General features: G+C 41.3%; 1 protein-coding gene across 8 annotated transcripts; it reads right to left on the reverse strand.

Moving 5' to 3' along the window:
• Window positions 1–2,809: 2,809 nt before the first annotated feature.
• On the reverse strand, window positions 2,810–23,192 carry dyrk4 (dual-specificity tyrosine-(Y)-phosphorylation regulated kinase 4). 8 transcript variants are annotated; one of them, XM_057052731.1, is made up of 15 exons: window positions 23,117–23,192; window positions 22,815–22,884; window positions 11,633–11,716; window positions 10,355–10,498; window positions 9,955–10,105; window positions 9,566–9,729; window positions 7,888–8,024; window positions 7,492–7,632; window positions 7,116–7,254; window positions 6,822–6,903; window positions 5,635–5,807; window positions 5,467–5,527; window positions 5,264–5,393; window positions 4,956–5,134; window positions 2,810–4,219 (listed from the first exon to the last, which is right to left on the reverse strand). In XM_057052731.1, the coding sequence occupies exons 1-15, from the start codon at window positions 23,146–23,148 to the stop codon at window positions 3,948–3,950; spliced, it is 1,959 nt and encodes a 652-aa protein (XP_056908711.1). In that variant the 5' UTR covers window positions 23,149–23,192; the 3' UTR covers window positions 2,810–3,947. The 8 variants fall into 8 exon arrangements, with proteins under 8 accessions (XP_056908711.1, XP_056908709.1, XP_056908708.1 ...); XM_057052729.1 differs by having other exon boundaries at window positions 5,273–5,393; window positions 9,955–10,120; XM_057052728.1 differs by having other exon boundaries at window positions 9,955–10,120.
• Window positions 23,193–24,295: the final 1,103 nt, after the last annotated feature.

The raw sequence follows: 24,295 nt of genomic DNA on the forward strand, positions 1-24,295 counted from the left end.
TCTATCTATCTGTCTGTCTGTCTGTCTGTCTGTCTGTCTGTCTGTCTGTCTGTCCGTCCGTCCGTCCGTCCGTCCGTCGTCCGTCCGTCCGTCCGTCCATCCATCCATCCATCCATCCATCCATCCATCCATCCATCCATCCATCATCTATCTATCTATCTATCTATCTATCTATCATCTGAAAACTGATTGGAAACATTAGGTAACATTATTCGGCAGCATGGAATAAATTCATTGTTATGCTGATGACACTCAGCTATATTTATCCATAAAACCAGAGGAGACAGAGCAGTTAGTGAAGCTTCAGACCTGTCTTAAAGACATAATGTCTTGGATGTCTTCAAATTTCCTTCTCCTTAACTCAGGAAAAACTGAGGTCATGGTGTTTGGTCCTGAACCTCTCAGGGATAGATTAGATCACATGATCACTCTCAGGCATATCAAACTCAGTCCTCGAGGGCCACGATCCTGCCGGGTTTTCTGTCCCACTGAATGCATTTTCAGCCTGGTAGGACAGAAAACCCGGCAGGATTGTGACCCTCAAGGACTGAGTTTGACACATGTGATTAAGATTAAGATGTACTTTATTCATCCCCGTGGGGAAATTTAATTATAGTAGCAACCTATACAAAGTATAGAAACAGAATAAATAAATACAGATAAAATTAGAACGTTATAAACATATATACAGCATATATTATAAGCATATATATAATATATATACATAATATAATATATACATATTCAATCTTTTTATTTATATAGCGTCTTATACAATCAAAATTGTTTCAAGGCACTTTCCAAAACATTATTAAAAATATATATTATTAAAAATATATATTATATTATTATTATTAATATATATATATATATAATCTAATATATATATAAAATATTATAAGCATTATAAGCATATATACATAAATATAGAATAAAATAGAAATAAAATTACAACATAAACATTACACAGTTATTGTTATTGGCTGGGTTAGGATGAGTTATACAGTCTGATGGCGGACGGCAGGAATGACTTCCTGTACCGTTTCTTAGAGCAGCGAGGCTGCAGGAGTCTGCTGCTGAAGCTGCTTCTCAGTTTGTCCACTGTGTTATGGAGGGGGTGGGAGGGACTGTCCATGATTGTCCGCAGTTTCAACACCATCCTGTCCCTTACCACCTCGTCCAAGTTTGCAAATCTACAGCCAACAACAGACCCTGCCTTTTTAATGAGTTTGTTAAGTCTGTTGGCATCCTTTGCTTTAATGCCTGCACCCCAGCACACTGCAGCAAAGAATATGGTGCTAGCCATGACAGACTGGTAGAACATGTGGAGCATCCTGCTGCAAACACTGAAGGACCTGAGTCTCCTGAGGAAATAGAGTCTGCTCATGGCCTTCTTGTAGACAGCATCGGTGTTTGTGGACCACTCCAGTTTATTGTCCAGCTAGTTAGTCCATGCACTTGTTACTTCCAGGCAGGAATATTGTAATTCTTTATTATCAGGGTGTCCAAACAAGTCTTTAAGAAGCCTCCAGGTGATCCAAAATGCTGCAGCTTGAGTTCTGACAGGTATTGAGAAAAGAGATCACATAACTCCTGTACTGGCGTCTCTTCATTGGCTGCCCATTAAATTTTGAATCATTTTAAAAAATCTTTTTCTGACCTACAAGATCCTCAGAGGAGAGAGCGCCATCCTACCTTGAGGAGTTAGTGACACCTTATCATCCAAATAGACCGCTCCACTCTCAGAATGCCTGTCTACTTGTGGTCCCCAGAGTCTCTGGGCTAGAATGCCGAGCATTTAGCTACCAGGCCCCCCTGCTGTGGAACCAGCTTCCTGTCCAGGTACGGGAGGCTGACTCCATCTCTACTTTTAAGATTAGACTTAAAACCTTCCTCTTTGAAAAAGCTTATTATCATTAATTCTGTAGTTCCAGTTATTATCCTAGACATACAAATTATCATATTTAGAGGGTTGTATAATTATTAGGTTAACATCTTAGTTATGCTGCTATAGGCCGAGGCTCCAGAAACATAATGACCTGAAAGACCTCTGTCACCCTGCTGGGTCATGGCTGCCTCTCCTTTCCTCTCCTTTCCTCTCCTCTCCTCTCTTCTCCTCACCAAGTAGACTAGTGATGTTATTTCTTGTGTAGTTTTTATGCCCCCCCCTTCTGTATTCATCTACAGGTATCGCCGCCTTCATAAGCTTTATGCTGACCTACTGACCTCCGACCCCGCTGACCCACCCAACCTGACTCTACCAGCAGCTTATTTTAATTAATATAATGTATTTCTATGTTCTACCTAGTCTCTCCTCTACCTGTCCTCCCCCTTCTCCTCTCTCTACCCAGCCGACCATCAGCAGGAGGGTCTCCCTAAATGAGCCTGGTTCTGCTCAAGGTTTTTCCTTGCCACTGTTGCTTGTTGGGGGTCAGGCCCTGGGATTCTGTAAAGCGCCTAGAAACAATTTTGATTGTAACAGATGCTATATAAATAAAGATTGATTGATTGATTGTTTTAAAAAGGTTTCCTTCTAGAGCTGAAACAAAACAAACTTTCATTATGGGGTCTGTATAGTGTATCTGCATTTTTTCATGAGACAAAAAATTAAATCTGGCTATAGTTGAAATACAAACACATACAATTTTGACTGTTGGCCAGGTCACCCTTGTAAAAGACCTTATCTCAATGGGTTTTATCTGGTTGAATAAAGGTTAATAAATAAATAAATAAATAAATAAACTTAGCAGTTAGGTGACCCACGTCTGCGTGTACACTGGTGCAAAACGTTCATGAGTTATACTGTATGTAAGAAACTGGTTAAATTTTAATGTAATTGAAGTGTAGTTTACAATTGAGAGCAACAGGTTTCTTTTGGGAAAAGCACAGGTGCAAAACACAAAATATTCAGAAAAACATTTAAAAAATCATATTTCCTTTTCATATTTAGGCTGCAGTCCATAGCCTCTTGATCAAAACCTCCAAAATGCATCTCAGCTGACAAATGGCAAAACGACAGAATAATTAAACAACTCTAATATAACATTAAATAAGACTTTTTCATGGGTCTTGATTTTCTGTTATTACAAGTCTTGGTATACAGTATACACAAGACTAAAGTGCAAATTTTCTAATACTTAAAGGCACAGACTATCAATATTTGTCCCGTTTTGTTCCTAATGCAAAAATATTCTCAATAACAGGTACAACACAAGTAAAACCTTTTCTAAACCATTTTAAAATGTATGACATATAGATAAGAAATGACTGCAGACATATTTACAATAAAATCTGTTCCAAATTCAACATTTACATCCACTCAAATAAAATGGTGATGAAATAAAAAAAAACATCAATGTCCACAGTCAGTGAAATAATAAACAAGCAACATGTTACTATTTCCACTCTACAAAGAGAAACTGCATGACTATTAATTTAAAAAAATTTTTGGCTGAGCCTTTATTGCACAAAACTTCAACAGTTTTTTACAGCATGAAGATAATGCTAAGATGTAAAGATTGGGATGAAAAGGCTAGATCCAGGTACCTCTTCTTTATAAACTTAAGTGTTTAATTGAAAACTGAGGAAAGCGATGCATCAATTGACAGATGGGCCTCAATATATATTACAGCTGATGGTGACAAATGAGGCTGCGCAATGATTGTGCTGATCTGAATGTTTCTTATATGTGGCAGAAAGACAGGTATTGTCATCATTCCACATATTCAATAAAAAAAATTTCCCTGACTTATTCAAAATGACGTTACTCAACAAAATAAGATCATCTAGTTGTATATTTAAAACAATATAGACTGAGGATGTCTCATTAGTCTTCAATGCTTCATGTATTCAAAACATCTGGTAACCATTTTTGTGGTGTACTCTCAGGTGGTAATCATCCACACTGCTATTTCCCACTTGTCATGTAGCACAAAGCTCATTAAGAGTTAGTTAACTGGGGGCATACATTGAGACCTTTCTTGACTTTCCTTTGTTTCTACATCCTTTTGTGGTTTGATGATGATGTGAACGGGCCTCTCTCCACCTCTTTCTTGATACTTGGGCTCTGCAGAAAGCTTTCCATGGTTCTCACAGACCTCCTCCTGTGCTGAGGCCCCAATGGGTCTCAGGCGCTCAGTTGGCCCCATCTTTGTTCCTGTTACTGAGCTCTCTTGCTTCAGTTTCTCAGTCGTGCCGCTTTCTGAGTCCAACCCCTCATCTGCACCATGGAAACAAAGGTTGTTAAATTTACATTTACAGTAGATATATAAAATCTCATGAGAACAAGGACATTGAATGCAATCCTTGGACTTAACTGATCTTCTAATGTACATTTCATACTTAATGTTGTCTGGACTTCTCTCCTTTTTTGTAGTTTTCTTTTTGCATCCCTCCTAGTTATTTTTGTTTGTTTAGAGAAAAGATTTCTTTGTTGTAATCTGGTGCGGAATGATACAGACTTTTCTAGATGTACTTGGTATACTGACTGACTGCTTTATAATTTTTGGCTGTGCCCATTGGCTTTGTTGTTTGGCCATTGATAGTTGTAATCTGTTGCGAACATTAGTTTAAAGGAAGGAGTTTAGCAGCCCTTTGTAAACTGCCTGATGAAGGCCCATTAGGCTCTGAGATTGTGGCTAAGGTGCATCTGCCTCTGATGGCTTCATCTCAAAGTAGGCAATGTGCTGGTCAAGCTCCTCTGATCTTCCCTGTGGTGGCCGTGAGGTTAGGTCTGTGATATGCCGGACCTGCCTCATGCTGTTCCTGGACCTTAGGTGTGATGGTAGGTGTGAATGGTTGTCTGTCTGTATGTTAGCCCTGTGATAAGCTGGCAAGTCATCCACGATCCATCTCTGAGAAGACAGCTAGGATAGGCTTCAACATGGCACCGTTTAAGCCCCATGATTTACTGACTTCACATCTTATCTTTATGCGCTTTGTTATGGTGTTCTCACCGGTTTTGTTGTTTTCCTGTTTGTGGAAACTCAGACTGCTGCTGTTTTCTGTTATGGTTAAACTCTCGGCTTTCTTGACCGCTGGTTTGGTTCTTGGTCGGACTTTGTTAAAGTTCCCTTCCAGGATCCATTCATGTTGGAGTCCCTCATCAGGTGTCATGCGCTTGGTTGGATCCCAACTAAATACACACAGTAAAATAATGAAGTCTGCACCTCAAGGTTATTTGATGTTTTATCGATAATGCAATACACATCAAATGCAATTCCACTTTCAGTGCACTCAGTTTTATTTTATACATATTACATACGTGAGGCACCGTTTAATGAAGTCTAGGAACAGTGGATCTGTTGTTTTTAAAGCCGTAGACAGTTCGTTGGAATTGGGTATCCGTTTCTTCCCCTTGCTATTGGTGACATTTCTGGGATTTCCTTTAGAGTCTGATATCAAGCACATTTGTGTGGTTACATAATAATGCAAAAGACGGATAAAAGAATGAAGGGGATTTCTCACCAAAAAACAGTCTCCTCCTTGATGCTGACTGAGCAAAGTCATTGGGAGGCATTCCAAGAACCTGCAAATCAAAATGTCAGGTCAAATTAACACTAACCCAGCTGTGAAATAATTAAAATGTAAGATTAATTCATTAAGTGTGGACAGTGAGGTATTTGCACAGCACACCTCCATTATGCAAGCTATTTGCTCTACTTCACTCTCTCCTGGGAAGAGGGGATATCCTGTGTAGAGTTCAGCAAGGATGCAGCCCAGACTCCACATATCAATGGCCATGCTGTAGGGGTGACCCAGGATGACTTCAGGAGAGCGATAGAAACGACTCTGGATGTAGGTGTAAACTGGTGGTAAAGAGAGAGGAGAGTGTTCAATTAAGTTCCATCAGGACAGACATTATTGTTGGTAATGTTAATATAGACAGAAATGAGGTTTAGGAATTTGACAACAAGCATATGATAACAAGCTTCAAACTTAAATAAGAATCCACTAAGTGTTGCTCTATGTACTACTGTTAAAGGGGAATTTGTGTAAATTCTGTTTCAGTTATTTCACTGATTGTATTCTGCTTCACGGATTTACTGCCACTGTGGGACATGCCCCATCTGGCTGTCACCAGTTGGCCTCTGGAGGCCATGGTAATAATGCAAACCAGACTTGGGTGATCAGATTTGCGTCTGTGAGAAAGAGGACCCTTCAGTAGCAGAGAGAGGGGGGGGCGTCACTACTTTGTAAACAACACATAGAAATGCAAGGGAAAATCAATGTAAATGTGTTTGAGGCTCTAGTAGAGAATGTCTAGTCAGTGACGAGCGGTCACCCTAACATAGCCCATGACTTCCAATATCAAAACTGTAAAAACCATACAAAAATAAACTATATCATTTCTTCCAAATAAATCCATCCTAATTCAATGCAATCAAGTTTTAATCTTTCAATTAATTTTTTTTAGCAATTTGTTTAGTTACTAGCGGACAGAATATACTGTAAAAGAAACAGTGATCAATTTGAATAACATTTATTTATATTATTAGTGAATAAAAACATCTTGCTGGTGGTTTGATACAATTTTACAATCTATCTAACATAGTCATCTTCTGCACGGCGGTTAAAGTCAATCAGAACAATTGCAAAACACTGAGGATGATTAGAACTAATGATTCAAGGGGCCAAGAACAAGTTTATGTCAAGGATTGAATAATGTACTTTTGAACACTTCCCAATAATTTTATTTGTGTTTATTAATTTAATTTTCTTTTTCTAAAGGAAGAGACTGAAGTAAAGCAATAAGCTGTTGCTCTGATGCGGCTGAATCATTGTGATTTTCCTATAGTCACTCATCTAAATTATATACTTACCCCTTTGTTGTTCATAACAGCTTGACCCAAAGTCAACGACCTTGATGTTTCCTGGACCTCTCTGAGACAAAAGTATGTTTTCCTGTTGAGAATTTGCAAAAGAAGGGACGAAATTAAAGGTGGCTATACAACCAAGATCCACTAGATGGAGCCCAATCCCCGCCTTTCTCTCGAGAATTGTTCTTTGCGTCATAGAATCGGCCCACATCAGGTTTTATTTAAAGAGCTACGCTCTCTCATGTGTGATATCGCCAAAATAAGTTTCAGATTTTACCACCAGGATAGAATCAGTACCGGTTTAAGGTCACAGTGGATAATCTTCTCTCTGTGAAGCATCTGCAGGCACCGGAGAAGAGCATGGGTGAAGCGACGAATGAGAGCAATACTGAAGCCCTGGAAGTTGTTTTTTTTAATGAGTTCATATAAGTTGACCCTGAAGAAAGAAGAACAAGAATGTATATGGTTCATGGTAATGCACTGCAAAAAAACATTTGGAACCTTAAAACCATGAAGACTTAAGAAAGGCTTTAACTACTGTCCTCAATGACAGCATTAATAGAATAATAGTATAATAGTAGCATGCAGAATGCATGCATGAGATATACAAAAAATGTTTTCCATCAAATCAGACACTAGTCCTGGAAATGCCTTGTTCTTGTTGTATACTAACCCGAGCAGTTCAAATGAGATGCACAGGTGGTTGCGGAAATAGAAGTACTCCTTCATGTGAATGACATTGTGCAGGTTGTCTTTGTCTTTCCTCTTTATTACATCCAGGATCTTCAGCTCAACCAGAGCCTGGTGATGAAACCTAAATGGAACACAAAACATCCACAAATCCACAAAACATCAGTGACATGTACTGAATAGTGACCTGAATTCTTCAATGCTAAATTTGAATCTTCACTATTCGGCAGCATCCTAGTATGTAAAATGATCTAGGTGTGGCTGTGTGAGAGAGCTCAGCATGATGGGTCTAATTACAAATTAATTGTGAGTGTGGAGTCCCAAATTCTCAGGTGAAATTGTGAAATATAGTGTAATTGCAGGAATGTTTGCAGGACACCTTTTCTTATTGCGTATCATCTTAATGGCTACAAGCTCGTTATTCTTGTGGTCCAGACATTTCAGGACCTGCCCAAATGAGCCTTTTCCAATAACTTCAAGGACTTCAAACCTGTAGGCAATGTGGTCATGCAGCACCTGAAAAAGAAAAAACTACTTTAAATATTTAAACCATGCACTGTTGCTTAAGAGAGAATATATTCTGAACATCCAATGGCACAATACATTTAGTGAATAAAACCAAGGAGATCAGTGATGTTATTTCTTGTGTAGTTTTTCTGCCCCCCCCCACACCCACACACTTTGTATCCATCTACAGGTATCGCTGCCTTCATAACTGTATGCTGACCTACTGACCTCCAACCTCGCTGACCCACTCAATTCTACTGGTAGTTTATTATAATTAATATAATTAATGGTGGTGGTTAGCACTGTTGCCTCACAGCAAGAAGGCCCAGGGTTTGATCCCCGGTTGAGGCTGGGGACTTTCTGTGTGGAGTTTGCATGTTCTCCCTGTGCCTGCATGGGTTCTCTCCGGGTCCTCTGGCTTCCTCCCGCAGTTCAAAGACATGCATGATTGGGGATTAGGCCAATTGGAAAACTCTAAGTGTGAGAGAGAAGGGTTGTTTGTCTATATGTGTTAGCCCTGCGACTGACTGGCGTACAGTCCAGGGTGTACCCTGCCTCTGCCCATTGAGTAGGGATAGGCTCCAGTCCCCCCGCGACCCTCAGTGGAGGAACAAGCGGTAGAAAGTGAGTGAGTAAATAATTAATGTATTTTATTGATCTCCGCCTATTCTCTCCTCTGCCTGTCCTCCTCCTTCTCCTCTCTCTCTACCCAGCCGGCCATCAGCAGGAGGGTCCACCTACATGAGACTGGTCCTTCTTCCCGTTAAAGGGGATTTTTTTCCTTGCCACTGTTGCTTGTTGGCCCTGGGATTCTGTAAAGCACCTAGAAACAATTTTGATTGTAACAGATGCTATATAAATAAAGAATGATTGATTGATTGATTGATTGATTGATTGATTGATTGATTGATTGCACATGACTGCATCATGTCTCATTACAAAGTTCTTTCTTTCTTTTTCTTAACTGCTTGATCCCTTTCGGGAGGATCCACCCCTGAATGAGTCACCAGCTCATCACAGGGCCCTATGTGTGCATTTGTGGGTTTGGTACCTCCAGGGTACATTGCCAGTACTTTGAAAGTGTCCTGCCACCTCCCCCTACTACCAGAACACCTCCAAAGTTCTGTCTGTCCCAGTGCTTCAACAGTAGACCCTCAGCTTCTCAGCACAGTCCCCTACAGACTGAGCTACCCCCGCCCCATTAGGAAGTTCTGACATCAATCTTATCTGACTGTAACTAGGGCAACATTAGAATTATAATCAATTCAGAAACAAGAGAATGAACTGGATTGTTCTCATCTGCAAAAGCTGAAGCCTTTGAGCATTGACTAGAGCAGTGCGGTTAACCACGTCACAACCTTACAGCAGCAGTCCCTGGATTAAGGTCACGTGTAGTCATTTAATCACATTTCTTTCAGCACGAGCAGTGTGTGAGGGATGGAATAAACACCATTATTCCTGTATACTAACCTTTTTTCTTTGCTTTTATATTGAGTATCTCTGCAAGCACTGACAACCTCTAGTGTTTAAAAATAAATCTTCCACATTACCCTTATATAGCTCCCATGCTCGTCATCATAGCCGCAGTTCTGCGGGGTGCCTTGAGATCCCGCGATCTTGTGAGAGCTCAGACCCATGAACCAGATCTCTGAATAATCCGTGATTTCCTCCTGTTCAAACCTCGTCAGTCGGTCCTGGAAGTTCTTGAGTGCTTCTGCAACCGGAAGTGAGGGGAGGCGGATGGAATGAGTCACTTTAACACTTCAACACTCCTCTGGCAAATGCAGTAGCGAATTTAAGTTATCTTTACGGCATCGGCAGACACAGATTAAATTCTTTGATACACATTTTTCCTGAAACGCCCATGAAAGATTTAATATGTGAGTTTTCTTGGCTGTTCCAATTCTGGTGAAAGGTATTCTTACCCATGGTATCATACCTAGAGGGGATAGGGGAAGTCTCTGCCCTTCGTATGACTTGTCTTTTTCTGTTTTTTTACTGAAACCTTTGCTGTTCCGGGAGATGGAGACTTTATCCATCGCTGTACCGAAACGCATTGCAAACTGCTGGCTGGGCTTTGGCCTCTCATCCTGAACAAAAGACAACTGTAATGGAACATTAGCATTACTGTATTACTGTACATGACTGCAGGTTTTTTGTCCATAGTTTGTGTGTCTAAACATTCTTCTTCACACTTCATTCTATTTCAATCAATCAATCAATCAATCAATCAATCAATCAATCAATCAATCAACCAATCAATCAATCATCAATCAATCAATCAATCAATCAATCATCATCAATCAATCAATCAATCAATCAATCAATCAATCAATCACCTGGGTTTGATTGTTGTTTTGGCCCCCTCTGTTGGCAATTTGGGGCAGGATGTTTTCTGACTGTTGATTTTTGGCATTGCTGAGCACCACCTGGACCACCGGAGGCTCAAGCTGAGGCAAGGTCCCAACACCTGGCCCAAACTTCTGCAATTTCAAAATGTTGTTTGCTTTTAGAAATCAATAAAACTGTTAATGCATCCTGCTAAAGCCTTAAATTATCATTGCACATTGAAGACGGTTGTTGTGGAGGTGAATGTCCCTGTTTATATATCGGTAAAACAGAATGATGCATCCTGAATAGCACTCCCAGGTGTAAAAACACTGGCAGGTCACCAAGTGCAAAGACTAAATCGCTCCTGTTCCACAATTTCGCTACCTCTTAGCATCTCTTCAACATGCATTTGGTCTTCAGAAGGTTCAAGTGACCGGGACCCCCAGCAGGCTGCTGAGGCTGGAATTACAGATCAGGGTGTGAGTGAAAGAGGACAAAGCCTGCGAGGCTGGGTCCTGACAAAGGCTGTCTGTGGCAGCTCTGTGGGGGAACTGAAGAGCAGCAATTTTTTTTCTCGAAGAGAAAAATTGCATGTCACGACAAGCTTTATGGGAATGATGGGCAAAGTTAGACCTCAGTCTTCTGCCAAGTCCTTCGGGGACAAAAAACAAATATCCCATGGAAGTGTTGGTTACCAGGGGCCGTGTTTAACAGTCTTCATGTGTCAGAGAGTATCTATAGCATATATCCATGAGCTGCAGTTTCACTCAAATGGTAGGTGGACAAAGTCTAGGCAGTAAAGTTTTACTTTCATAACCTTCATGAAAATGAACAACATGAGAAATTAGTCAGTGCAGCAAAGACAAGCTCTGACATTTAAACAGTAAATAATTGACAGATTTGTTTGGGATGATCTCACGTGTCTAGAGCTGCTGCAGCTCTGCCAACTCTGTTATGATGCATAGAGATAGGGCTAAATATAGTGTCAAGCACCTGCTACAACAGACAGAGCAAGTAAACACTGTTATGTGCCTGTTAAAACCACAGGGGCACAGTGCTTCAGGAAGATGCAATTATATCACTGAAGATTTGCGATGCGTTACAACTCCATAACCACACCACATATGTAGAGGAATAACATGTATGTATGTAATTTTCCTTTGTGTGTAGAGGCAGGAAGCATGTTGTTGCTTGGAGCAATGCCTTTGGAGTGCTGATAAAAGAATGCAAGTGGAGCTGAGTTTAAACCAAGGGGGTTTGATACCTCACTGAAGGGAAGCACTGACCTGTGAGCAGGGTCGACTTGTTCCAAGGCGGCTGCATTCTGCTGGCAGCCTGTGAGGGTGAGGGAAAGCCTCTGGTCGTGACGTCTGTGGGAGGAGGGGAAGCAATGAGAGTGAATGATGCTGATGATTCAAATTAAGGGAGAAGTATGTTAAAGCCTTTTTTCCTATTTTTAACCAGAAAAGAGCTTAGAAAGGAACCATAACAGATGATCAAGGAACCACTTTGTGGATCTTTTCGGAAACACTGCAGCCTGTGGGCAGCTGAGGGGCTACAGCTGTGGAAAGTAGAATAATCCACAACAATCCAAAAATAGAGTATTTCTGCACAGAAACAATCCAATACTCACTGTGTACCTGCAGCTCTGAGCAGATGTGCACACACGTGCATGTGCATGTGACAGGCAATGGAAGTACACATGTCTGCGAGCTCAAGTGCATCTTACCAGAGTGCATTGATGCATGTTTTACAACAGCAATAGAATATACAGCATATGAACATATGGAGAAATAAGCGATGTAAAAACAAATTTTTTTGAAAATGCAAACACTTGGGTGACGTAAACATGTGTTACGGCAATGGTTTCAGCATTGTTGATAATGCCATGTGGTTCAATGGAAGCTTAGCCTGAAATGAGGGATACAGTATGTGCTTACTGTAGAGGGTGCCGTTCACTGGTGCTGGAAAAAACTCAACTTCCCAATAATAATTGTAACCTCTAGCATTGAATGATGCCTGAGACACATGTGGGATATGAACATAGTAAAGTAATAACAACATAAGGAGTATAGGTAGTGCTAGCAGGTATCACGTAGGGTCAATGTGACAGGTTGGATCCTCAAAAACCGTGAGCTTAATCAATGAACCTCACATGTGACAAACCCACCATGTGGATATCAATGAGCCTTGGTGGTTGGCTGTAAATATATGGCATCAACAGAAAAGATTATGATTATGTAAAAACATTACAGAGATAAGGGCCTTGCATTTTAAGATATCAGAATAATGGAGGCTGTGTGAAGGAAGCTTTAACTCTGGACTGGGCTCATAATATGATCCTTAATGGTCAATAATTTTGTGTGGCACCATTTGAAGAGGATGGCTATTTGTAGTTGCTAATCAGTGCATAACAATTAGCGAGAATGTTCTAAGTTCTAAGTCAAAGTATTTCTGCATTGAACCTGATGGGATTTAATGGTCCAGCAGGCGTTAAATTTGAATCATCTTCCATGTAAGGTGTGAAGAATACGCTGGAGCCTGTATAGATTTACAGAAGCTGTCAACACAACAACCACTGACAAGTGGGCTGAATAACGACTGAAATAGAACTAGATCAGATTATTCATCATAACTTGGCACGGTTTCAGGAGAGAGAAGGGGACTAAAAAAAAGGTTCTGTGAGAATAGTTGCTGTGGGAAGGATGGAAATAATCTCAGAATGAGGAAAAAGCTTGACTGTGATTTTTTGGTAAAAAACAAAAATAGACTAACAAAGGTTGATAATTATTTTATTTTGGAGATAAAATTCAAAATGATACCTATGAAAGGATGAAAGGTGTCTCCCAAAAGGAGATTACCCTGGAGAGCAGCCCTGTATCCGGGCAAAGGAGAAATACCCATTGATGCATTTATAATTAGCTGGATATTTCTAAAAGTTAGAGCAAACACGCCTGCTTGCCTCATGGAACCAACCAGTTTGCATAGAAATGTAACCTGCTCACCTTGTTGTTAATTTCTGGTAACATGTTGGTAACTCAGCCTCCTGAGGTGACCGACAATCCAAACAAAATACAATTAGAAACTCCTGGAAACTGCCATTACAGCCAAACTCCTGACCAACGAAACAAGTCCGACCAGGTGAGTGACGGGAAGCCGACGCGTACGATCCCGATGATTGATCGGATCCAAAGTCGCCACCGTCCAGCTTTTACGCGCACGGGGTAAATGCGCTGTCGTCACAGAGGAGATTAGCCTGCAAAGCAAGCTGTTGATGAGGGTCTCAGCGTCTGAGGCACCAGAGGAACCACCTGCTCAGGTTTCTACAGCTGACAGCTGGGGCTTTCCCGATATAGATTTGTGTTTTTTTATCCGGGCGCAGTCGTCCACCTACTACTCTGTGTGCTGATGCGTTCTCCCACACTGACGCACGCACATCCGTGTCCCACACCAAATTTACGGTACACTTATATTGACTATTCCTTTACAACAAGCGACAACATGCCATTCAGGTTCATTTCTATCACTTATTTAGTAGGGGATTAAACGCATTTGTCGGTGGATATTGAGAATATATAATAAATATTAAACTGACAGACCTCTGCCATGTATTTATGTGATTTTAATGGCGCTGGACATACTACAAAATTCAAATACAGGTTTCTGTCGCGTGGACATCGGGGGCAGTGCCGCTGGATTGGCAGACCGGGGTGGTAGTCCCTCTTTTTAAGAAGGGGGACCGGAGGGTGTGTTCCAACTATAGGGGGATCACACTCCTCAGCCTCCCTGGCAAGGTCTATTCAGGGGTACTGGAGAGGAGGGTCCGCCGGATAGTCGAACCTCGGATTCAGGAGGAGCAATGTGGTTTTCGTCCTGGGCGTGGAACAGTGGACCAGCTCTACACCCTCAGCAGGGTCTTCGAGGGTACATGGGAGTTTGCCCAACCAGTCCACATGTGTTTTGTGGACTTGGAGAAAGCATTCGACCGTGTCCCCCGGGGGGTCCTGTGGGGGGTCCTCCGAGAGTATGGGGTGTCGGGCCCGCTGATACGGGCTGTCCGCTCCCTGTACGATCGGTGCCAGAGTTTGGTCCGAATTGCTGGCAGTAAGTCGAACTCGTTTCCGGTGAGGGTTGGCCTCCGCCAGGGCTGCCCTTTGTCACCGATTCTGTTCATAATTTTTATGGACAGAATTTCTAGGTGCAGTCATGGTGTTGAGGGGATCCGGTTTGGTGACCTCAGGATCGCGTCTCTGCTTTTTGCGGATGATGTGGTCCTGTTGGCTTCATCGGCCGTGACCTCCAACTATCACTGGATCGGTTCGCCGCCGCCTGTGAAGCGGCTGGGATGAGAATCAGCACCTCCAAATCCGAGGCCATGGTTCTCAACCGGAAAAAGGTGCAGTGCCTTCTCCGGGTAAAGGAGGAGATCCTGCCCCAAGTGGAGGAGTTTAAGTACCTCGGGGTCTTGTTCACGAGTGAGGGAAGAATGGAGCGGGAGATCGACAGGCGGATCGGTGCGGCGTCCACAGTAATGCGGGCTCTGCACCGGTCCGTTGTGGTGAAGAGAGAGCTGAGCCGAAAGGCGAAGCTCTCGATTTACCGGTCGATCTTCGTTCCTACCCTCACCTATGGTCATGAGCTTTGGGTAATGACCGAAAGAACAAGATCACGGGTACAAGCGGCTGAAATGAGCTTTCTCCGTAGGGTGGCTGGGCTCTCCCTTAGAGATAGGGTGAGAAGCTCTGCCATCCGGGAGGAGCTCGGAGTAGAGTCGCTGCTCCTCCGCGTTGAGAGGAGCCAGATGGGGTGGCTTGGGCATCTAGTCAGGATGCCCCCTGGACGCCTCCCTGGTGAGGTGTTCAGGGCATGTCCCTCCGGTAAGAGACCCCCGGGGAGACCCAGGACACGTTGGAGAGACTATGTCTCTCGACTGGCCTGGGAACGCCTGGGGATCCCTCCGGATGAGCTAGAGGAAGTAGCTGGGGAGAGGGAAGTCTGGGATTCTCTCCTTAGGCTGCTGCCCCCGCGACCCGACCCCGGATAAGCGGCAGAGAATGGATGGATGGATGGATGGTTTCTGTGGTGTCTAAAGTAAATGAACATTGCAGCATTATTGTGTCTTGCCTGCTAATTGTTCCATATGAAGAGTACAAGAAAGAGATTATAGGAGGTTATTATGATTAGATGACAGCTGTTATGCAACAGTGGCAACAGGCTTCAATAATGAGACTTGTCCTTTGAGAGGGAATAAAGTCAGGTAAGCAATTGAAGAAGCTGTTCATGTTATTTAATAATTTATCTATTAATCTGTTGAGCTGTTGTTAATCAGGATCTTACTTAATCTCAATAATTGGTTGTGTGTAAAATATGGAGCTCTATAGCAGATGCAGGTTATCTTAGCATATGACTTGAATTTGCCAACAGCATTCTGGAAAGTCTTTGCTGTGCAGATTATCTGATGCTTTTTCATCATCTTGGATGCAGCAACCTACAAAACAATGTGGGTATGATATGTTTTACCAGGACAACCAACAATTAATGGCACAAAGCATGCAGATCACATTTATCTACTCTTCGGTTTTTGTTTGATAAAACGAATGTATATGGTAACAGTGAATATTTCTTGAGAGGCTTCACTCCTCAGTTTATGAAAAATAAAATATAAGCAAAAAAGATGAGATTGTTTTATCACACAAATAATATAATATGTTGTGCCGGAACATACTGTTTAGATGATAATGTTGCTATACGAGTTTGTCATGAGATGCAAAGTCAGATCAGTGTTTACTGTCAAAGCTGTGCCACACAGAGATGATGGTGCTGACAGAGCAGTCAAGCACTTGTCCGTTCTCTCTGTTCTTACCTCAGGTTGGACCCTCCTGCTCCTGGTCCAGCAGCAGCCCTGGTGCAATCTAAAACCACAGCAGGTGGGTGATGTCCCATCTTCCCTCATAGCACACCTCCCCCATGCTGCCAGTACACAACCAAGCTCTGCAGCCCACCTCAGGGTCTGGACACCATTCCCGGCCAGAGATTGCGGAGTTGCTCAGGAAATTAGAGATCAGGTAAGACATTCAGTAGGGCAATAAATTACAATGCTGAGAATCCTGCAGCATTTAATTTAGAGGCTGCGCATTAGAATCTTGGCTCCATTTGTCAAATTGAACTTGCTGGTAAAGTGAAAAGATCTCTGATACTTTGAACAGAGTTCAGTTGTGTAAATCTCCCACGTCTTCTTCAGATCTGAACCAATCCTCCTGTACGTACAGATGCAAAATAAACATCAATGCATCCTGAACTGGATGCACAGAAGCCACAGGGGCCTGGCATCATGTGTCTTGTAAAGGAGGCCTCTGGGAGTGTAGTGTCCCATTATCCTGTCATATGAAGACGCGGAGGAAGTGCAGCTCTAATGGGTCTCTGCTGAGACACCTCCAACTTTCCCCTGCCTCCTCAGTTGCCAGTGTATCTTAGAGACAAACCCAGGGGGGCTGTCACTCACTTTCAACCCCCTCCTCCTGAACCTTCACCAGTCCTGCTGTTCTCTGCTTCAGAGCTGCAAATGTTTTTCTGACAATAAGTGTCTGGTGAGAATGAGGACTCAATCTGTTGCAACCTAGCAGGCACCTACAGATACCAGCCTTTTAATTTATGGGGACTGTTCAGCCTTTGCAGAGCCATGTACGTTACTTGGCCATACATTTTCAATGTTTTTATACTAAACGACACATTAGTTTAGTAGCCACAAGTATCTTAACTCCTCTACCAAAAATAACACCGGTAAATCACTGTCTCTTGGTGACAGGAAAGATGTTGCTATTTCTGTACCATGAAGCAACAGGTTACTGTATTTCATTACACCTCAGTCAGCCAGTCTTTGCATTTATATAGCGTGGGGCAGTAAGTGTTCCAACTTTTTACGTATACTTTATGCCTTTTAAAAATGCGGCGACATCTGGCGGGCTGTTTAGGTATTAGTCCCTGCAGTCTCTCCCCTTGTGTTTGAAGCAAGGGGTCAGATTAGCATGAACAGCAGGTGGTTGGACAACCTGCAACAGGCCACATAACCCACTGCCTTACATTCTGGCTTATTGCTGACAGATGCCAGATGAGGCAAACTAAGACCAATGGTGCTGCCAGCCAAAGGAGTAATAGATTCTTTTTGCATTTGGCAAGAGTAAGGGTAGTCTGACCTCCCAAACAGGTGGACTGGAGATCTAAATGTTTTAGATACACGGTGACAGAAGGCTACCTGCTGCGAGATATGGGTCAGATACACAAGTTGACACACTTGTGAACACTTCACAGACTTACAAATAATTACAGGACTAATTGTGGCTCGCATGGGATATGTTAATGGTGTTTGGCTGCTGACCTTACATCGTGCTTAAAATCAGACACGTGGATGGATGATTTAAATGTCTGTGGCTATGTGCCCGTAGTTCAGCCTCCAAGCGCTTTCTAAGAATGAAAAAACAGCAGATCAAATACTTTGAAGGAATACTTTTTAACCAGTCCTGAAGTTTTTTCAGTGATTTAAGTGTGCTCAGCAGTGATCTTTAAAAATATGTAAATTTTTTGCTGATTATCTGAAAGTTTTCAGAGGGGTCTAAATGGATCTACCGTAATCCACAAAAACGCATACTCAGACAAAGCCACGCATATATTAAAGTGTAATTATCCATTAAAGCAGTCACAAACAGATTCAGGTTGGGTATAACTAACTGATTGTCCTCATTTCTCATCAAAAACTGTAGAGAGACTGTGGCTGAATGCATATTAAATGGGTGACCAGGATCTGGTTGTACGGTCCTTTGATTTAGTTTGTAGATGAGTGTTGGGCAGTGATGTGAAAACTGCGATTAAATGACCTGTAGGTTAGCTGAGTAAAAGTGGTAATATTGAAAATTACTGTAACAAAACAAATAAATGACATTGTAAGGAGCACATGTTTTAGACCAAAAGGAGGTCCAGTTTATGCTAAGACCATCAAATCAATATGGAGTGGTTTGCCCTTTGCTGAGCATCATTCATTTGAAAACCAGAAAAGGTTAATTGCTACTTAGCTTAAATGGATTCACCTCTGAAGAGTCAGACGTAATCATGTGTGTAGACTTGGACAGGAACATTTGTCTAATGGAATGGTCCAATCAAGCTTTAACTGTCGCTCGAGTAGCTTGATGTATGTTGATGATTAGTACACACATTTAGCTTTGATTTATTGCTAAGATTCAACTCATCGGGTTGTTTTTTTTTTTTTACTGCTGAACTCAATGGAGACCAGGAATGTTTGGGGAAATAATATCCTGTAGCTTATGTTTGTGCATGTGTGTTGACCTACAATTTTATTTTGCATTTGTGTCAACTGTGCCAGCCTGTCGAGACCACCCCCATAAACAGAGCACAAGTAAACCTCTTACAGTGTTACACATGACTCCTGATTTTGTAAACTCCTATAACAGCAATGCTCAATCCTTCTGTCTATCAGAGAGCGACCCAGACAGTCACAAAACTCCAAGAATTAGGATACAGGTCACAGTCTGTATTTTTTTTTGTTACTGTCTCTCCTTTATGTTTGCAACATTAATTCTTCCCCACTCATTCAAAGTTAAACATTAAGCCAAATCTGCACAGACCAACAAAAGCCAAACCACATGTCACTATCACATAATTTCAACCCTCTTTCACGCATGTTTTTGTGTCCAATCTTGTGATGCTTTTGTGAAGATGTGAAATTAAATAAAATTGAATTCTAATACACTTTAAACCTCATTTGCCAATTTCTAAATAGATATCGAAAACTTGGCATCCACTTTCTAAAATGTATTAATATTACAGGGGTCCAGAGCTGGTCTAGTTATTTAACTGTGTTCTCATAGTTGGTTGCCAGCACATTTTGCATACTGGGCACTATAAGTGAAGGACGGTAAGTTACACTGAACTAACACATTCAACAGTGGTCCCAAATCACTAAGGCAGCATCAAGCCCACCTCCTTAATGATGCGCCCACCTGCTGCATCTTATCCTTGAGAAAGATCCTGACCTGGAGTCAATGGCTCAACAAATTCAACTGGATGCTGCTGTTATTTAAATCTAGTTTACTAGAAGAAACAATGGGCCTTGATATCCAAGGTGTTTTTCTTTGTCAACTAGACTGTATTTCTTCTATTGGAAGATGGTTTGCCTTCTATCCAGAAGGCTGCTTCAGTTCTGAACTCGCTGGGGACAGAGCTTGAAAATATAGCACTTGTGGGCCATTAGCATGCTAATACTCTGGGTGGTTACCTGAGAGTCATTGGCAGGGTCGTTGATAGGGTGGTTCACCTGACAAAGAAAACTACCTTGGATAACTATGACCTGGATGATTGAGAATCTACACATACTGTACATAAGATCTGTTTTATAGTAAAACTGAAACACATGTTAAGTCTCTATATCACCCTATGTCCAACAAAATGGAATGAAATTAATAATGCATTGGTAATAGTCATGATTAATATAAAGCAGCCATGATTAATGTGATTAAAAATCATTTCACATCCTTAAAATGTATATATGGTAAGTATTTAGCAACAGCTGTAAGTTACTGCTGTTTTATCAAAGATATCATTCATCTGGCCACTATCATGTATAAGGCAGGTGCTGACCTATATGCCTTGGGTGGCACTCTGCCAGGGCACAGAACCTGAGGATGGGCACATACGAGTGATAACGGTCTGGCATTTCCAGCAGCCCTGGGGCCACACACCTTGTCCTCACATGGCATAGCTCCATTTAACACCATGGAATTTCCCTAAATTTCTTTGTGAACACAAGCTACAGTAAATGTTTTTACTGTCTATCTTCTTCACTGCTTTTTTTGCAGTCCAGCTTTAGTAAGTAAGATGAGAATAATGAACCCTTTTTTGATAGATTGCTACCATCCAGAGTGACATTGCAAGGTGATCTGTGCTTGTTAACACAGGACACAAAAGACCCAGTGGCCAAACCACACAATACACCGCTTTACAAATTGTCACAATTAGCGCAAATTGCTCTTAATGTGATGACAAACATAGCAGATGTAGACAATGAGGTGTGGAACACTTTGGGCTCCACTGTTCCACTCTGCCTTCAGAACACAGGTAGAAGAAATAAAGGAGAGTCCCTGTTTTGTGTGGAAGACAGGTCAGCACTGACATCCTTCACTCCAGAAAAGGATAAACTGATTATAGTCATTGAAATTATGTAACTTAATTAACATAATTATCAGTAAATTTCTGCTCTCATACATACATACATACATACATACATACATACATACATACATACATACATACATAAATACATACATACATACATACATACATACATACATAAAAAAAAATAGCACAGGACAATAGAATATATGGGTATGTAATGAGGACTTAGGGCAGGGGTGGGCAAATCCAGTCCTCGAGGGCCTTATCCAAGCCAGACTTTCTGTCCTACAGGTAAACACTTTCACCTGGGGTTCCATTTTCCTTGGTGAAAGCGTTTCCTGCCTGGTAGGATATAAATCCCGGCTTAAATGCAACCCCCGAGGAATGGGTTTGACCTCCTCTGATGGGAAAGTCCAATCCATGAAGGCTGAAATCCAGCCAGGTTTTGCATCCTACCAGGGAGAAACCGCTTTCACCAAGGTAAATGGAACCCCAGGTGAAAGTGTTTACCTGTAGGACAGAAAGTCTGGCTTGGATACGGCCCTCGAGAACTGGATTTGCCCACCCCTGACTTAGGGTGAACAGTTCTGCCTGCATATTTTATCTCTGACAATTGATTAATCAGTCTTGTATAATTGGCTGATATTTTCTGGGTTTGATTAGACACAGCTCTTGATGAGAAAAACATGTGATTTCAAACTGAAAATTTAAAAAAATACCTATACATATAGAATACAGTCTTGTTCAGAGAACAATAACACCTCGACCAGGTTATGTAACTGCTGTGAATAAGACCTCACACATTATGACACAACTGCTACTGTGTCTGTAGAGCTTGGAAGGAGAAGGTGCAATGGGGAAGGATGCTGGAATACTGCTTTGTATCACATGACTCATATTTAAAGGAAAACAGACTATGCAAGCGGGCCAGGCACTCATTAACAAAACACCCTGGGTGCCTGTTTACCCAGCATTCTTTGCAAATCTTGTGAATGTATATCAGACTTAAGTTTCATCCTTTCGCTCTGTGAACAGCAATGAGAAAAAGCCTGGACCAGAGGTTAAGAGAAACAGCCACATGTATGAAGATGTTGTTAAGCACTGGTCTAGTTCACATGCTCAAATGAACTGGCCATGTGACGCCATAACAAACCAGAGGCTGTTCTGTTGGCAGGCATGAAAGCACTGAAGCGCTGAAAATTTCTTACAGCGCCATACAGTTTTGCCATTGTTATAGTGACCCTTGTGGACACTGCTTAAATCTGCAATTACACAGAAAACACGCATATCTTTAAAGCGGAAAGAGAAAATCTAAGCAAACTATTGGAAAATGTTTGTTTTTTTCCAGGGTACTAGTGGAAAATGTCAGCATTAACCCCAGGGTTTGGTGAAGCTGCAGACGTGAGACCTGCGTGTCTAAATGACAGGTTTTAATTTGGGGGGTCCGGTGTCAGCAGGGGACAATGCTGCGATGAGTAACCCTATCAGGGGCTGCGTTCATCAAAATCATGGGGGTGGGGGGGTGCACTCCGTTTTCTGCAGTCTGTAGGGGTGAAGGCCAGGTCAGGTGTGTTGGTCTATGCAGGTAAACAATACTGTGAAGCAGTTCATGAAGTACAGTGACTAATAACTGAGGTTAGGATCTTGGAGTTAATCGGAGTTATAAATTTTAAAAAGTATTTAAGATTCTAATTACTTTCATACTTGATTTATGTTACTCTGTAATTTTATTAAAAGGGCCCAAACCCTAAAATAATTAAGTGACAACACAAGAAGCATTCTACTTTACTGGTAAACAAAGTGAAATGTAACCTTGGTAGTAATTACTGCTACTAACATTGTAGGCATTTGAACACAATCAGAGAATTTGGGTGTTTATGGGGGTGCAATACATTTGTATATTTTGTGTGATGATGTAACTGGTGTCTTAATAAGGAAGATTTAGTCCACTCAAAACCCAATTTTGAGTCGACCAAATGTCAAACACCAAACAGTTCCAAAAGGAGTTCAATCACTTTATGTGGGGCAAATCCTTACAGGGGGCCAAGGTGATTACCAACGTTGTGTCAGAGCAAAGGACTGCATCATGTGGTCTTTGAGAGTTTATGTACAATCTAAAAAGAAGACAAGCTTTCTTTGCAGACAAAATATCGCATAAGTTCATAAATCACTTCTGTTTAGCGGTGCACAATCACTTAAATAGACTGTGTTTCATGACCTGCAGGTCAGGGCATCATATTTGAGGATGGGACAAATATTGTCACATGTTGGTTTAAATCATCTTACCTTGACCAGAAGTGGAAAGGTGTTTTTTCTCTCCTTTAATACCTTATCCAGCCTTTTTTTAAAGACATTTCTGTTCAAAAGAAAATATAAAGTAAATGATATTCCTTAAATCAATCTGCATTACACTGACACCTTTTGGGCCATATTTTAGTCTTCAAGTCGACAAACAGTTCCCAAAGTGTGTCTCCAGTGTTACACCAAATATTGATTATAACTTAGGCTTTATATAGTGTAGGAAATTTTCAAAACTTCATCAAAACTATTTCAAAATAACGTGAATTGTCAACAAATGCAACACTAACCTTTTGTCGGTTGACTTGTTCAGCGCGCTCATGGTGAAATAAATCAACAGGATGTCACACGGCTGTCGCGCGCCACATTGGGTGGGGGGGGGGGGGGGGGGGGGGGGAGGAGGAGGAGGTGGGAGCGACAGCACGAGAGCGCGAGACAAAAGAGATATGGATTTTCCATACGGTGCACACACGGAAATAATGTTGTGGCTCAGTCACGTGGATGTTAATCGTTGGAGGTACTTTCTTCTCCAATATAATAACAGCAATAAAGATAGAACTACACCAGGACATATTTATTTTTTTTAAATTATAAAACACACTTTATTTATTTATAATAAGAGTTCAAAGCTTCAGACAACCACAAGAGTACAATGCTGATAACAGAAAATTGTTCTATATCGTTTTGTCCCTTAAAAAGAATTATAATGACTTTATAAAGGGAAACCACGTTTCGATTTCATGTAGAATTTGTATAGATTCTACCAAGAACTGATGAGACATTAATGAAACTGTGGTTCCTTTAATCAACTCTAAAGAGTCCCAGAACCCTGGAAATATAAGCTCGGAGATGGAATTCCGCAGTCAAATTACACCAAAACTGAGATAAAATAGTTCCATCCTTGACTACATTCAGAGTTTCCCTTTAAAATTAAAAAAAACAACAACCCTACGTTATCATGTATACCATGCGTGCTGTTGTTTACATATACCTTCTTGCCGTCTGCATCTTTTTCTTACAAAATCAAAGGTTAAAATTTGTACCTTTGATCTTAAGGTCCAAAAACAGGGGAAGGAAGTCTTTTTAATCTTCATCTCAATGCTTTTAATAAAAAGGACGTTAGACTATCTAAATACAAACCATTTACAAAGACGTTTCTTTTCGACTAACATACTAGTACACGCAGTGAGTTTTACAAAAGTAAGATTTACAAAGAACAGGATTTAAGTGTTTCCCACGTTTGCCTTAAGCTGAAGATGAGAATATGAAAGCACCCAGTAAAGCAACTGTAATCGATACAGTGTAAATATTTTATGAGGGATTTGTATCTATCTGAAAAAACCTCCCATCCTAAATGGCAAACACAGGTCTAAAACTGCCTCTGTGTTTGTATTTAAATTGTCTTTAACATTTGTATTTAAAATAATTGGCTAATTTTACATTAGATGTATACCTTATGTCATCAATTA

This window comes from Takifugu flavidus, chromosome 13 (genome assembly GCF_003711565.1).
Source record: "Takifugu flavidus isolate HTHZ2018 chromosome 13, ASM371156v2, whole genome shotgun sequence".
Taxonomy (NCBI): Eukaryota; Metazoa; Chordata; class Actinopteri; order Tetraodontiformes; family Tetraodontidae; genus Takifugu; species Takifugu flavidus.